The sequence below is a fragment of the Aedes albopictus genome, chromosome 3 (genome assembly GCF_035046485.1).
Source record: "Aedes albopictus strain Foshan chromosome 3, AalbF5, whole genome shotgun sequence".
Taxonomy (NCBI): domain Eukaryota; kingdom Metazoa; phylum Arthropoda; class Insecta; order Diptera; family Culicidae; genus Aedes; species Aedes albopictus.
Genome location: NC_085138.1, coordinates 10,406,560 through 10,422,574, shown reverse-complemented (window position 1 = coordinate 10,422,574; position 16,015 = coordinate 10,406,560). Strand labels below are relative to the sequence as shown.

At 38.9% G+C, this 16,015-nt stretch overlaps 1 protein-coding gene across 1 annotated transcript; it reads left to right on the top strand.

Annotated features, from left to right (window-relative positions):
• Positions 1-7,550: 7,550 nt before the first annotated feature.
• On the top strand, positions 7,551-8,465 carry LOC109421750 (uncharacterized; the record flags this gene model as incomplete). Its single annotated transcript, XM_019696286.3, is given in 2 exon segments — positions 7,551-7,832; positions 7,934-8,465. Coding segments are annotated over 2 exon segments (417 nt in total), but the record flags the coding sequence as incomplete, so codon positions are not given.
• Positions 8,466-16,015: the final 7,550 nt, after the last annotated feature.

Here is a 16,015-nt window from a genome sequence, read left to right as displayed (position 1 = left end):
TTCATAAAAATCCAAAGTTTCCTTATGAATCTCCAACATTCCTTAAAATGAACCTGGAAATCTCCTAAAATCCTTAAAACTTTTTCCAAGTTCTCAGCTTTCCTCATTTTGCCCCTAGCATTTCATAAAAATCCAAAGTTTCCATATGAATCCCCAACATTCCTTAAAAATAACCTGGAAATCTTCTAAAATCTCTAAAACTTTTTCCAAGTTCTCAGCTTTCCTCATTTTGCCCCTAGCATTTCATAAAAATCCAAAGTTTTCTCAGGAATCCCCAACATTCCTTAAAATTAACCTGGAAATCTCCTAACATTCTTAAAACTTTTTCCAAGTTCTCAGCTTTCCTCATACTGCCCCTAGCATTTCATAAAAATCCAAAGTTTCCATATGAATCACCAACATTCCTTAAAATGAACCTCGAAATCTCCTAGAGTCATTAAAACTTTTTCCAAGTTCTCAGATCTCCTCATACTGCCTCTAGCATTTCATAAAAGTCCAAAGTTTCCATATGAATCCCCAACATTCCTTAAAAATAACCTGGAAATCTTCTAAAATCTCTAAAACTTTTTCCAAGTACTCAGCTTTCCTCATACTGCCCCTAGCATTTCTTAAAAATCCAAAGTTTCCATATGAATCCCCAACATTCCTTAAAAATAACCTGGAAATCTTCTAAAATCTCTAAAACTTTTTCCAAGTTCTCAGCTTTCCTCATACTGCCCCTAGCATTTCATAAAAATCCAAAGTTTTCTCAGGAATCCCCAACATTCCTTGAAATGAACCTCGAACTCTCCTGAAATCTTTAAAACTTTTTCCAAGTTCTCAGCTCTCCTCATACTGCCCCTAGCATTTCTTAAAAATCCAAAGTTTCCATATGAATCCCCAACATTCCTTAAAATGAACCTAGAAATCTCCTAAAATCCTTAAAACTTTTTCCAAGTTCTCAGCTCTCCTCATACTGCCCCTAGCATTTCTTAAAAATCCAAAGTTTCCATATGAATCACCAACATTCCTTAAAACGAACCTCGAAATCTCCTAGAGTCATTAAAACTTTTTCCAAGTTCTCAGCTTTCCTCATACTGCCCCTAGCATTTCTTAAAAATTCAAAGTTTTCATATGAATCACCAACATTCCTTAAAATGAGCCTCGAAATCTCTTAAAATCCTTAAAACTTTTTCCAAGTTCTCAGCTCTTCTCATACTGCCCCTAGCAGTTCTTAAAAATCCAAAGTTTCCTAATGAATCCCCAACATTCCTTAAAAATAACCTGGAAATCTTCTAAAATCTCTAAAACTTTTTCCAAGTTCTCAGCTCTCCTCATACTGCCCCTAGCATTTCTTAAAAATCCAAAGTTTCCATATGAATCACCAACATTCCTTAAAATGAACCTCGAAATCTCCTAACATTCTTAAAACTTTTTCCAAGTTCTCAGCTTTCCTCATACTGCCCCTAGCATTTCATAAAAATTCAAAGTTTCCTTATGAATCTCCAACATTCCTTAAAATTAACCTGGAAATCTCCTAAAATCCTTAAAACTTTTTCCAAGTTCTCAGCTTTCCTCATACTGCCCCTAGCATTTCTTAAAAATTCAAAGTTTTCATATGAATCACCAACATTCCTTAAAATGAGCCTCGAAATCTCTTAAAATCCTTAAAACTTTTTCCAAGTTCTCAGCTCTTCTCATACTGCCCCTAGCATTTCTTAAAAATCCAAAGTTTCCATATGAATCACCAACATTCCTTAAAAATAACCTGGAAATCTTCTAAAATCTCTAAAACTTTTTCCAAGTTCTCAGCTCTCCTCATACTGCCCCTAGCATTTCATAAAAATCCAAAGTTTCCATATGAATCACCAACATTCCTTAAAATGAACCTCGAAATCTCCTAGAGTCATTAAAACTTTTTCCAAGTTCTCAGATCTCCTCATACTGCCTCTAGCATTTCATAAAAATTCAAAGTTTCCTCAGGAATCCCCAACATTCCTTGAAATGAACCTCGAACTCTCCTGAAATCCTTAAAACTTTTTCCAAGTTCTCAGCTCTCCTCATACTGCCCCTAGCATTTCTTAAAAATCCAAAGTTTCCATATGAATCCCCAACATTCCTTAAAATGAACCTAGAAATCTCCTAAAATCCTTAAAACTTTTTCCAAGTTCTCAGCTTTCCTCATACTGCCCCTAGCATTTCTTAAAAATTCAAAGTTTTCATATGAATCACCAACATTCCTTAAAATGAGCCTCGAAATCTCTTAAAATCCTTAAAACTTTTTCCAAGTTCTCAGCTCTTCTCATACTGCCCCTAGCATTTCTTAAAAATCCAAAGTTTCCATATGAATCACCAACATTCCTTAAAACGAACCTCGAAATCTCCTAGAGTCATTAAAACTTTTTCCAAGTTCTCAGATCTCCTCATACTGCCTCTAGCATTTCATAAAAATTCAAAGTTTCCTCAGGAATCCCCAACATTCCTTGAAATGAACCTCGAACTCTCCTGAAATCCTTAAAACTTTTTCCAAGTTCTCAGCTCTCCTCATACTGCCCCTAGCATTTCTTAAAAATCCAAAGTTTCCATATGAATCCCCAACATTCCTTAAAATGAACCTAGAAATCTCCTAAAATCCTTAAAACTTTTTCCAAGTTCTCAGCTTTCCTCATACTGCCCCTAGCATTTCTTAAAAATTCAAAGTTTTCATATGAATCACCAACATTCCTTAAAATGAGCCTCGAAATCTCCTAAAATCCTTAAAACTTTTTCCAAGTTCTCAGCTCTTCTCATACTGCCCCTAGCAGTTCTTAAAAATCCAAAGTTTCCTAATGAATCCCCAACATTCCTTAAAAATAACCTGGAAATCTTCTAAAATCTCTAAAACTTTTTCCAAGTTCTCAGCTCTCCTCATACTGCTCCTAGCATTTCTTAAAAATCCAAAGTTTCCATATGAATCACCAACATTCCTTAAAATGAACCTCGAAATCTCCTAGAGTCATTGAAACTTTTTCCAAGTTCTCAGATCTCCTCATACTGCCCCTAGCATTTCTTAAAAATCCAAAGTTTCCATACCAATCACCAACATTCCTTAAAATGAATCTCGAAATCTCCTAAAATTCTTAAAACTTTTTCCAAGTTCTCAGCTTTCCTCATTTTGCCCCTAGCATTTCATAAAAATCCAAAGTTTTCTCAGGAATCCCCAACATTCCATGAAAAGAACCTCGATATCTCCTAGAATCTCTAAAACTTTTCCCAGTTCTCATAATGCCCCTAGCATTTGATGAAAATCCAAATTTTCTTTAGGAATCTCCTACATCCCTTGAAATGTAGCTCAAACTCTCCTGATATCATTAAATTCTTAAAAACTTCCCAGCTTTTTCCTGATGGCTTCCAGTAACTTCAAAAGTCCTAAAATTGTCTTGGATATCTCCATCATCCTTTCGAATGCACCCGAAATCTTCAAAAAATCCCTTAAACTCTCAAAGATCCCAGCCATTTTCAAACTGACACCATACCAACCCCTCTTTCCCCTTACCCCCTTGAATTCCATTAAACTACTAATAAATCCATTAAACTCTTTTCAGCATTAAAGCTTTTTTAAACTGCCAAAAAAATGTTTTAAAAATCCTAGCAATTTAAAAATGCTTCCTAACATCTGCCAGAAATTCCTAAAATAATTTACCGTCATACCGTAAAATTCCGAATTTACAGACCTTTTTCAAACTGTTCCCGTATCGCATAAAAATCCTAACTTTTTCTTCAAATTCCCAGTACATTTGGAATGCTCCTCGACATCTTTTAAACATCCATTATACTCTCAAAGGATCCCAGCTTTTTTAAACTGCCCGAATCATCTTAAACAAACAAGCAAAAAATAATAGAAATCCCCACAGTCACTTGAAATGTGTCACGACATGAAAATCGTTTAAACTCGTTTCAACATTTCAGCCTTTTTCAAACTGCCTTCAGTATTTCATAAAAACACTTAAGTTTCCTTAGAAACCCCCGGCAGGGATGCACCCCATCTCCCAAAACATCCTCAAACTATTCCCAGCCTCTCAAACTGCCCCAAGTTGCAGTATCCCATAAAAATCCCAACATGATCTTAGAAAATCCCAACATCCCCTGGAATGCACCTTGACATCTCCTAAAAATCCATGTAACCCTTTACAACATCCCATCCTCTTTCAAATTGCCCCCAGTATTATTTGTTCCCAAGAATAAAATGATAAATTTGAGCACGTCTATGATTCTTGCTTCCTCATCATATCAAACAGACCCTATCATGTCAGCCCATTTTTACTTTCATGAGCGCAGAGCATCTATCTTCAATTTAGAGAAAAAACATTAAATGGTTTTAATTTCTAACAATTTTGCGAAAAAAAATACTAATAAAACTCGGCAGCGCACACCACCCCACCCGATCAGCACCGCAGTATGACTGCGAGTGCGAGGAATCCAAAAACGGCAAAGGATTTTAAACACCCCGCGTTGCTCGTTCACCATTTGCTCTCCTCTCACCAGTCTCACCACGGCCGTCATTAGTACTGCTGCGGCTAGCACTAACTTGCTACAATTATGTGCGCTTCCTTTGCCACACAGTCGCCGCGTCACCGTATCCTCCCTAGCGGGGATTCGATGCGGCTTTCTAAGGCACGCGCATTACTCGCATGCACGATAACCACGGCGTTGAGCAATTTACATACTACGCCAACTTTCCGCACGAACGACCAACTCGCTCAGATTGGTGCAATGTTTATCATACACGATTACACATAGCACCAATCTGAGTGAGTTGGTTGGTCGTGTGACAAGCGTTCGATTGGTGTGCGGGTTGGCCTTTGCTTCTCTTGACTGCCTTTCGGGAGAGTACGTCTGAGTACCAAAAGGGAAGTGCTGCCAAAGCACGGTTCAGTGAAATCGGTGCGATGATTTTCGCAATTCGATGACTTTTCTACACAACTTTTAATTAACTATTGTGGCTAAACTACAAATCATTCAATGTTGGTCCCAAAGAGAGATTGTTAGAAAATTTCATAAACAACCTTTTGTAGAAGAACACTTTTCAAGTTAAGTTTATTTTCCTATAAATAACATCAATAATAGCTAAAAAAGAAGCAGTTTTGTGGGCTTACACCACAAACATTTCAAAATTTATGAATGAAAAAGACTTTTGATCAAGTTTTTGTCCAAGAAGCATAAATTCCCAAAGGTTCAAGCTTTCGATTCATAAAAAAACTTTTGCGTTTTGATCAAAGATCGCCGAGTTACAGATCTTTGAAATTTAGCGTTTTTAAAAACATCGAATTATGAATAACTCACTTAGCAGTGATTTCCGACCCCATGTTCCTTGGGCACTTTTTCATGACTCGAGGTCCTCTAGCTACCCCTAAAATATGTACAGCCAGGAAGCAAACACCCTGTATAAACAACAAAGTTTTATTTACTGTGGATAAAATAATTTCTCGTTTCGAAGAAAAAAATCAAATTTCTAAACAAAAAAATAGTCCTAAAGTACGAAATGTTATTGATTTTTTTTTATTTTTTTTTTCGGTATGAGATTCCTTATGAAAAAATTTGGATACCGTTAAACTTGAAACACCCATTTGTGGAAGTGTTCAGATTTTTTTAGATCCTGTGATATTTAAGTCGTAGGTCTTCAAAATTATAACTTATTTTTCTTAATCATTACATGGTATTCAGTTTTCAACTGATATATTTTCATGGACCTTCTTCACCTTGCAAATTCATCTAAAAGATAGGAACCAGGATGTTATTGCTTATTTATAAACAATTTCAATCAGGCGATCGCCAATTGACGTAGGATATGTTGTTTGCCATTTGATGTAGAGTCTAAAATGTGCTCGTTTCTAATACAAAGTATGCACCTAACTGCCTTTCGGCAAAATTGTTTATAAATTTTCCAGTTTGCCGGTACCACGCGAATGAACCAACGGTATGATGGCCATCTTTGAGCCGTAAACGAGACATCAAGCGCACTGCTTTTCTCATACTGTTGCCAAGCAAAGTTACATCGCTGGACGGTATTAACAGGGTCTACTTGATTCAGTAGTGCAATGATAGACGATTACTATCTCACACTACTCGTTCCAGTATCAGCCAGTTGAAATTTCTTGATTTCTCTTAGCCGTCACTACTATTGATAGTGTGTTTTGACAGACGCCCTTCCTGTCTATTCTTAGACGGAGCCTTGTCACACACAGTTTACTATTGCAGGACATAATCTAGTCACGATGTGAACAGCTCATCATGCACTCCCTTTGTACTCTAAAGATATGACTGCTTCCGCGCCAATCTGCGATACCTTGTGGAATCCCGGTGACACGTGCGCTGTGATAACCACAGCATTGCGATCTTATCCATTGCAGGTGTCAACGCTTATCAACTGATGAGTGTGGCCAAATTGACAAGTTTCGTTTGAATCATATCATAAGACAGGAACCAACGCATCCACAACGTCATGAGATTTCTCGTGATGTTTGCTCCACAGATGGTACTAACATTCCTCGGGCAAAGCCATTGGATGTTGTAGTACCTCAATGCAGAAATTTCCACTCACCGCCAAAACATTCGACTGACCTGCCCGTTAGTAACAAACCCCCTCGGTTACCGAACGATTTGGCTGGTTCTAGCTGGTCGCTCCGCATGATTCGTTCAAGAGAACATCGACTCATAAGAGACTCGGTCGCAAATAAGCAGATGATGACGATGAATGATGCAATTGATACTGATAGCCGAGACTCATACAGAGGCATAAAATTTACGAGCCGAATTTTGTGGAATTTACTTTGCAGAAGAAGAATCGCGCGCTCTTGGCTACAGTCCGTTCCCTTCCAACAGCTGGTCATTCATCGCTAAGTGTGTCAAGTTTACGCCGTTAGGAGGCACTTATCGGGACAACACCATGCCGTCCGACATGGCAGCGTGTTTTTGTTTTGAGTTACCACGTGGTAACAGTGAAAGGGGTATTGCCAGGCCGTTCAAACCATATGCAAATATGCAAACGTCAGTTATTTCACAACCAATAAACGTCATTTCACCACATGCATTGCACTTTCATCACGAGATTATCCCGTGCAACGGCGGTTGCTCACGTTCATGTAGGCTGAAGTCCATCTTACCGACCGGATCATATGATGCTTGCGCAAACCGTCAGCTGCAAAGTGCAAACAAGCCGCTATCTCCAGAGAGATTTATATTGGCGCTGTATAACGATTTTATGGCTCATAAATCACACTAATAAGCGCAGTAATTCGAACAATTGGTCAAAAGGCAACAGGTGACTAACGATCCTTCGAGACATGCTACTCACCTGGCCACGTCCTAGATAATACTGAGCGTGCCGTCTCCTGATGTTGCCGATTTGTTATTGTTTTCATTTATTCGTGCGGTTGCATCCAGCCGTTGGCTGATACCGGCGCTCTAGACAAGGCAAATCCATCTTGTTCCGTTTACAAACAAGTGATTCGAAATTAATTACCAGGGAATTGTTTTTATTATGCATACCAATCTCAATTTTGTCCGTTTCTCTCTCCCATCTCTTTCCGTAGATAAGCGGAGGTCGCTGTGTCAAACAAGTACACCACACCCTCCCTAGAGCTTCCGTTCGACTGCTAGGGGTACTGTTGCTGATCTGTTTACTAGTTTCGACGGTTGAAGTTTCCGCCAGACCTTCAGACGCTGCTAAATCCAAGCAAACGATTTCGTCCAGTGATCATCGCGTTGATCCTGCTCCCTTGTCGCATCACAACCGCAAACGATCGGCTGAGGAGAACGACTACGGAGACTATTTCGATGACGAGTATTTGCACATCAGGCGCTGCTATGAAGATGTAGGTATCACCGCAGAGAAAGCGAGAATGTGTTTTTTTCTGGAAGCACCCCGAGTTCATGGTCTATATTGTGTATAATTTGCATTCTCATCCCTTTGCAGGAGGATGTCAACGAACTGTGTCAACGATGTTCGAAGGTGACGAAATCAGCGATAGTGTTCCCGATGTGCTGCAGTAATGAAGATGATACGATGGATTGGTGCAAGGCATACGTCTACTACGGCATACAAAACTGACGGCCGCCGTCTATGACGATGCACTATCAGGAAGCGCACATTCCACTTAAACAGATCTACTGATTAGGCTAGCTAGAGAATCCTATTTATTTGTGTTCAAATGTCCCGCATTATCGTATTTGTGTCATTTTCATTTTCGCGATTTCATTTAATCATCTAGTAATTTATTATTACCATAACTACTTACATTACATATGTTGAAGGAGATTAGAAGACTGCTGTAGTGTTTACATTACAAAGATAAAATAAAAAATAGCCATGAGTAAGCAAAATGGTAGTCAACTATCAGGACCAATTACGATCGAATAAATATTTGAACTTATACCCCAATCGGCAACTACCAGAAAACAAACGGAAGCACATAATATTGATTCTATATCACCCTCCAGTTTGACTTTACCTATAGTAAATATATTAATATGAGATTAAAAATTCAGAGAAAACAAGTGCTCGAGCCAGTTTGACGGTGATTTGTTGCTGTATCAAATCTCTGAAAGAATGAATCATCGGAATTACAATATGATAATAACGTAAACAAAATAAAATCACAAGGCATTGTTCAATGTCACCTATCAGATTCCCAACGATTCAACCTTGAATGATTCCTGATGCGACTAAGGCCAACTTACAAAAGTAACTTGAAAACTGGTTTATTTTGTAACTGCGTCCTAAAAATCGGCTTGTCCAAATCAAGGACACCGGAACACTCGTACCGTTGAAGATCACGCAAAAAGCTTGTGACTTTCAATGGCTTATCATCAGTCAGTGTTTTTGAGAGAATTGAAAGAAAAAAAAACGGTAGGACTTGGTTAATATAGCTGACATCATATTCGGTGTTTCCAATTCAACTGTTTACAAATACTGTCATTGTCAGGGCTGTTGCAGCTGTTGCAGATTTAGCACTTTTCGCAAATTAAACGAGTCCAGTAAAATGTGATCGTGATTTTCACGGAGTTGACTATGTTTAGTATCGAAAGGTTGAAAAAACTAAAGCCTGATATAGTGATTCGACTAGTTTTCATTGGTGCCAATCCAAAAGCAGTCAAGCGCTAACAAGCCCATGCTATGCTTTATTGATCGCCTGCATAAATATGGCAGTATTTCTCAAAAGAATAGCATATCAAAGCAAAAATATCTGATGATAGCCGTAATGACAAAACTATCCAACAGCCCAAAAGAACCGCTCATGTAGATAGGGGGATAGCATGATCGATATAAGTATCATAACCAAGTTTTTAATATCGTTGGTGTGCAAAATTTCCTTCGCTAAACATAATCCTAACTAATTCCATGCTTTTTTGCATTTTTATTATTCTATTCTACTCGATTCTATTATTAGTCTTTTGAAACAATTCCATAATTTCAACGTTTTCTGCAACCAGCCTTTTCGAGGTTCAGCCATATATTAGCTGTTTTTTGATTGCAGGTTTCTGAGCTGAGAGAATATCAAATGAGTGTATCTGAGTACAAGTGAGTGTTTCCATTCCTGGTTTGAACTTTTTATACAGCTTCTATTATGTAACCATAAAATAACAATATAATGAATTGTTTGCATTAGAATGAATTGTTTGCATTAGAATGTATTGTAGTATTATTGTTATGTATTGTATTTGTATTGGAATTTTTATACGGGTATGTAGTAGCTATCAAATTCAACATTATTAAAATGCGTTTTGGAAATTTTCCCGAATTGCTTGAATAACTCTTCGATCGCCCACGTCTAAGTCTTGGTAGTCTTTAATTGCATTAACAGTTGAAGCTTAGGCTCCCATGCCCCACCAGCCAGATAACTGGGTTTTGCAAATACAGCATTATTTGTGGTAACACTGTGAGCGGCATGATGGAACTATGCCGAACATAAGCGGTATTAGACCACTAATGTAGTTGCATGAAGTGGGTGACGAGAAGGCTGCGGCTTATTTTTGAAAAATTGTTGAAACTTGGAATTCGTAAGCTCTTTTGGATTCAAATGACGTTAAAAACGAGAAACCCTTGAGTTTAGCATAGCATAGAATAGCATAGCATAGGCGATTGTACACATCGTGGGGAAACAAAAAAAAAATGTGAAACCCTTGAGTTTGAGCCAAAAATATAGAGATTTAGAGGTGGCGCAGTCGTCTCAAAGTCGATTTTTCGAGTAATAAAAAGGTGTTTCCACTTCAAGTGTCATAACTTTTTCATATTTCAACCGATTTTAAATCTTTTTTTTATGAATCTCTCACAAATTTCAAATAAACTTGTCGAACATTAATTTTTTTCAAAGTCACGCATAATATGAGCTTTTAAAGATGTGAGTTATTTTTTTCTTCTTTTTACAAAAAAAAAATAACTTTGGGGCTTTTAAACCGCTTGACCCATTTTAATTCTTTTGGCGTGTTTTGTAGATGACTCCAGTATGACGACTGAAGTAAGCACTGTATGGCCTTAAACAATCCTGCAGAGTATGGCATCAGCGGCTGAATGTGGCCCTCCGAGAATTTGGACTGGAGCGTTCGAAAGTGGATCCGTACCTTTATTACAAGATCGAAGACAACAAGATGCTGTTATTGACGATATACGTAGATGATTTCCTCATATTCATGAACGAAAGCAGAAGGAGGCACTCAAGAAATTCCTGTACAAGCAATTCTAGATGAAAGATCTTGGTGAAGCGAAACACTACCTATGCCTGCGAATAACAAGGGATGGAGGTAAACATCGAAAAACATCGAGAGATTATCCGAATATTGGTCGTATTGCTCGGAATAATTCAAAGAGAAAATCGACGAAGAGAAAATCGATCATTGTAGATACGTCCGTCAGTCCTGCAAAATATCAGTCTCAGTGCCTGTTTTTCAGCCGAAAATGAATGACTGCGGCGGTCGTTTTCAGTTCCTCGATGTGAGAACTGACAGAGTCCGAGAGCTCCATTCGTGAGCGACCCAACCAGATCAATTCCCAATCATCCACACACTACTTATGCTGAAAGGCCATTCGTCTCAAGCGGTGACTTGTGAGAGTGAGTGCTCTATACGTTAGCACGGGTGAAAACACTCAACTACAGAAAATTGAATGGAAATTTAGCACTGTCAGCTCTCGCTTTCAACGCACTGCGCGCGAGTGTGAGTACCTATCTCATTCCGCTCCCGTGTTGCTGATCGGAAAGCAACTTTGACAGGAAAACCAAAACGGAGAAAATGAAAAAAGCAAAATATCGCTATCATAAATGCCTGTTAAAAAATTGCAGCACTGACGTCCGTATGATACTAAACGCGAGAGTTGCAGATTGGGGAGGAGACATCGACGCCCGGAAATCAACGACGAGCTACGTCTTTACTATGCAAGGTGGCACAATTTCCTGGAGCGTGAAACGTCAGCCGACGGTTGCGTTATCGTCATGTGAGGCTGAGTCTACGGCAATGTCCAGGGCCATACAAGAGGCGTTGTGATGGCAGAACATGCTGAAGCAGATTTTTGGCAGGCAGATAATCAATATCTTGTGCGACAATCGGACCAAACACAAACACGCGAATATACGATATTACTTCGTGTATGACTCGCTGGACAACGGAACGATTGACGAGAAGTACGTTAACACTAAGCAACTAGAAGCCACGATTTCACCAAACTTTTAGAGCACCCGAACTTTAAGATAATGAAGCAACAAATACGCATTGAGGATTAGAGAGGACTATTGGGATTGAAGTAATCCACGATGATTTGTAGCAAGCCATAATAAAGTAGTTGAATAAAATTTCATTCCATCATTTTTCCTCAAGCAGTCAAGACGTCTAAGCATAAGGATAAGTTTGTTTGTACAAATCCATGTATATGTAATGGGCCAACTAATAAAACAGTTAACATCACATTAAACAAAGACTAAACAGATGAATAAAATATGCAAAACTGTTGTTGCTCAGCAGTACAATTGTGATGGATTGTGACAAAAGGGATATAAAAATTTCAGAGGTCTTCCAGGAGATCTCATACAAAATGTGAGACAAAGAGGGGAAACGATCGGTGAAATACTAGATTTGTAGTGATGTTCTGAGTTTTTGAATGAAAAGAAGGAAAATTCTTTGTTTGTGCAACAAGTTGGTGCAAAAAGCGTAGGTATCAGGGGCAACTCGTGACCTTTTCGACTACATGTTCAACTTTTTTGTTTGGCTAATTTACGAAGCCGAGAATATAAATAACATCATATGTACTACAAATTCTCATACTTTTTTATGTTTTGAGGTCGAACTTGGAAAAAAAGTATGCCCAATTCTATAAACATTTGCTTAATACAAAGCGATACAGGTGAATGATTATGACTTATGTTGTTTTCGTGATTGAACATGGGTTGGTACTGAATAAACTCGCAGTTGCAACCACATCCAAATTCAGTTGAGCCTGTACAAAAATTTATTTGATTATTATTGCATATTATTATCATTTGTTTGTATGCACTTTGTTATGCTTTTTCAACTAATCTAGTTCCATCTTAAACACGACATCATAACATGACATGACAACATAAGGATAATCAGATAAAAAAATATATCTTTGCTCACAACCACCCGATCCATCCACTGATTTCAAAATCAAATTTGCTCAACATGCTGACGTATTGAATCAGTCAATTGAACCAATTCAAAATTGTTTTTTGACCTTACTTTTAGAATATCAAATTTTGTGAAGTTTAATTCTATTAGCAGTAAACATGAAATGCGTTGATAAGGTGAATCGTTGATTGGGGAATCAATGCCGCTGAAAATATAATCCATCAAGCATTGACCAATCCAATTTCCTGTGTGGTAGTGGCAGTCTTGTTAGTGATCACAGTCTTTGACACCTTTTCGTCGATATTCGGCTGCCATTGTCTCCAGCATTCACAACACAAGCGATCATACTACTGTCCGGAACAAAAATGTCGAATGAATGCGCTTGACCACGAATGCGCCTTCGCGAGATGGTCCGGTTTTTGTTATTCCTTCCTGTCTTACCCATAAAGAGAGCTGTTTTGGATAAATGTATGTGTCGTAATCGATTTATCACACACGAATTAACTAATATTATACCAATCTTAATCAAAATTGGCTGAAATCTTGCAAAAAGCTGGAATTAGACAAATGTCATCGTGTCAGACGCCGATGATTTGATCCACTTTTTTGTTTATTGATCTTCGTTCTGCCGCTCGTGTTGTGTGTAAGAGGTAGCGGTCGTGCTCGAATGAAACAAAGCAAGCTGACACCCGACCGCGCCAACGAAACGAAGGTAGTGATAAATGTCGAATGTTTACAAGCCTGGGTAGTGGTTTGTGTTCAGATTTCCCGTGTTAATCTATGGTCCACTGCACGAATTTATGCTGGCCTGCTTACTCTCACGCGAAATTTGACGTTTGAGCGGTGCCGACACCGCTCAAACGTCAAATTTCGCGTGAGAGTAAGCAGGCCAGAATAAATTCGTGCAGTGGACCATCTGTAAGAACTTTGTAAACATCTTTTGTTCTCGCGTATATGGATAGGCTTGCATTAGGTTTCGTGAGACATTTTTTGGACAACTCAATAGTCAATAACACATGCGCCGTGTGCAGAAAAAAACATCAGCATGCTACATTCGTGGGCTCTGTTTGTTTCGTCCGCATACGGGTACCGCCGTCACAACCAGTGCGATCTTGGCGATGGACAATCAGACCGCTTTTCAGCACTGATCATACACCAACACAATGACAAAAATGCCCGTATGTATTCTTATACAAACGGCACCTCGCATGTACGATGCTGCAGATGAACAGGCGACATAAACATTGGAACCAAACAAATGCTCTGAGATACACGCAAGAGAGAAAAAACACTCCCATGCAACGCGACGGTTCGCACCGGTCGCGTCGGTACTCGCACTGAGAGTCTCTCAGGTCGGTACGACAACAGAAATTAACATGTATCAACAACGATGGCCGTAAAATGTAGCGCATCCACCACGCACGTGTTTCTCGTAGGTGTATGAAAAATCGTCGTGCGATTTTCATAATGAACGGTTTTAGAGTTTTATTTTGGACGCATTTTTAATGTGGCTCCACATGTGCAATGCACATGTTGGACATCTGGACGAGTCGCCCCTGGTAGGTGATTCTTTGCCTAATTTGATGCTGTTTGAGCAAAATTTTGGCTAAATTTGTTGCTGTTTTTTTCCATTTCTTGCTTCTTCACCAACAGTTACCCGAAATGAAAACGAGGGGACAAGTAGATTGAAGATCGCAGCAGCTAAGTTTGGGCAATAAGTGGTAAAATGTGAGCTTAGAAGATCTAGGCATGGTCACATTAAACCCAAGAGATAGATGGTATATAAATATGCTCACAAAAATTCAAATTTTCCGGCATCCACGATGATCGAACCGGTCCAACCGAATGTTACCTCGATGAGTTTCTGAGTTGAATGAGCCAAAACATTTAAAAAAACGGTGGAAAATTGATGGAGATATGATCATTTTAATTTTGTGGGCACTCGGGTACCCTACTGGCATCTTACGAGCTTATCCTCAACGCTACGTTAGAAGCTAACAATTTGAAAAGTATCTTGATGATCAAAAACACGTTGTTTTACATCAGCATGACATTACATTTTAGTGTAAGATCGGACCTAACGCTTTCCAATGTATCTTGATACTTGGTTCCGTGAGGTCCGAAAAACGCCGATGAACCGTAATGTGAATCGGGAGGAAATAAACTGAACGAAATGGGGTATATTCACCGACGAACCGACGTGACAGTGGGGTTTCAAAACTGTACCCCCCCAATTTAACGGTCGACCAGTAAAGCGAGCGAACCCTTCTGTCAAATCAGCGCAGACGCGAACCTTTTCCTATATGAACACACGGGGGTTTGGGATCAAGCTAGCAAACCAACGCGAACCGTTATAGAGGTGGCGGTAGTGTTCGGCTATTTTTCATCATGGCGTCGCGGACAACAAATTTAAATTTGTTTGTTCTAGCTGTCACGTCGGTTCGTCTGTGGTATATACAGGTGCAAATTAAATTCGATGTGTATTTGGGATTCCTGTAATACAATTCATTTGGTAGGGTAACAATTGGTCGGGTAAACAAAGCAAATGTAATAGATTTGTAGCATTTATAATTGGAGAGAGATAGAGAAGAATTTTGGCAATTCAATTGATTTGCAGAAACAAAAGGTAAGCATGATCGGCCTGTGCCGTCCTTAAATTCCGCTGCAACAATACTTATGTGTGCATCGTTTTACATCGACATGGCGTTGAATGACAATACAACGTTTAAGTCTGATGCATTGTAATGTTTTCAGACTGAAGTCAGAGTAAAATAACTAAACTTTTTTCGTTAAGTATTGACGATTCCCACAATGGATTACCGACAGGGAGTGCGTTCAATGTTGCTCAACAGGAGTAATATCATTTAATTTTGTATGGCGAAAAGCATCAAAACTCGAATTTCTCGAAATGAAAAGCTTTTACCGAAAAAATATTTGGTAGGCACCAAACCGGTCATCATTGTGCACAACCGCTACCAAATATTTTTTCGAATAATGTGTTTCACTTCGAGAAATACGCCATTAGATGCTATTCGCCATACAATATTTTTGCGATTTACTTTTAGCGATCTTTCGCGCATAGAAGCTAGCGCCACATTGGTCGATGCGGAGAGTAGGAAAACAGTCAAAGCATTTAATTCATTGCTTGCCGTTTGAGCTTAGTATATGGTCATATACCCTATACACCTAATACTGCTAGTACTCAACAGATGTCTCAGATATAGCTTCCACAAATATCGTTTTCCACTCACCAATTCCACACCTTAAGCAAATGCTCCTACTCACACAACCATACAAAAGACACCGCTACATCAAAATAAACGCTCAAAATGCTTCACACAAGAGAGTGCACATAAAATCGGACTCTCTCTCGACAGCCCAACAGTCCCACTCGGAGAGCAACCATCCTCACAGCACAGCA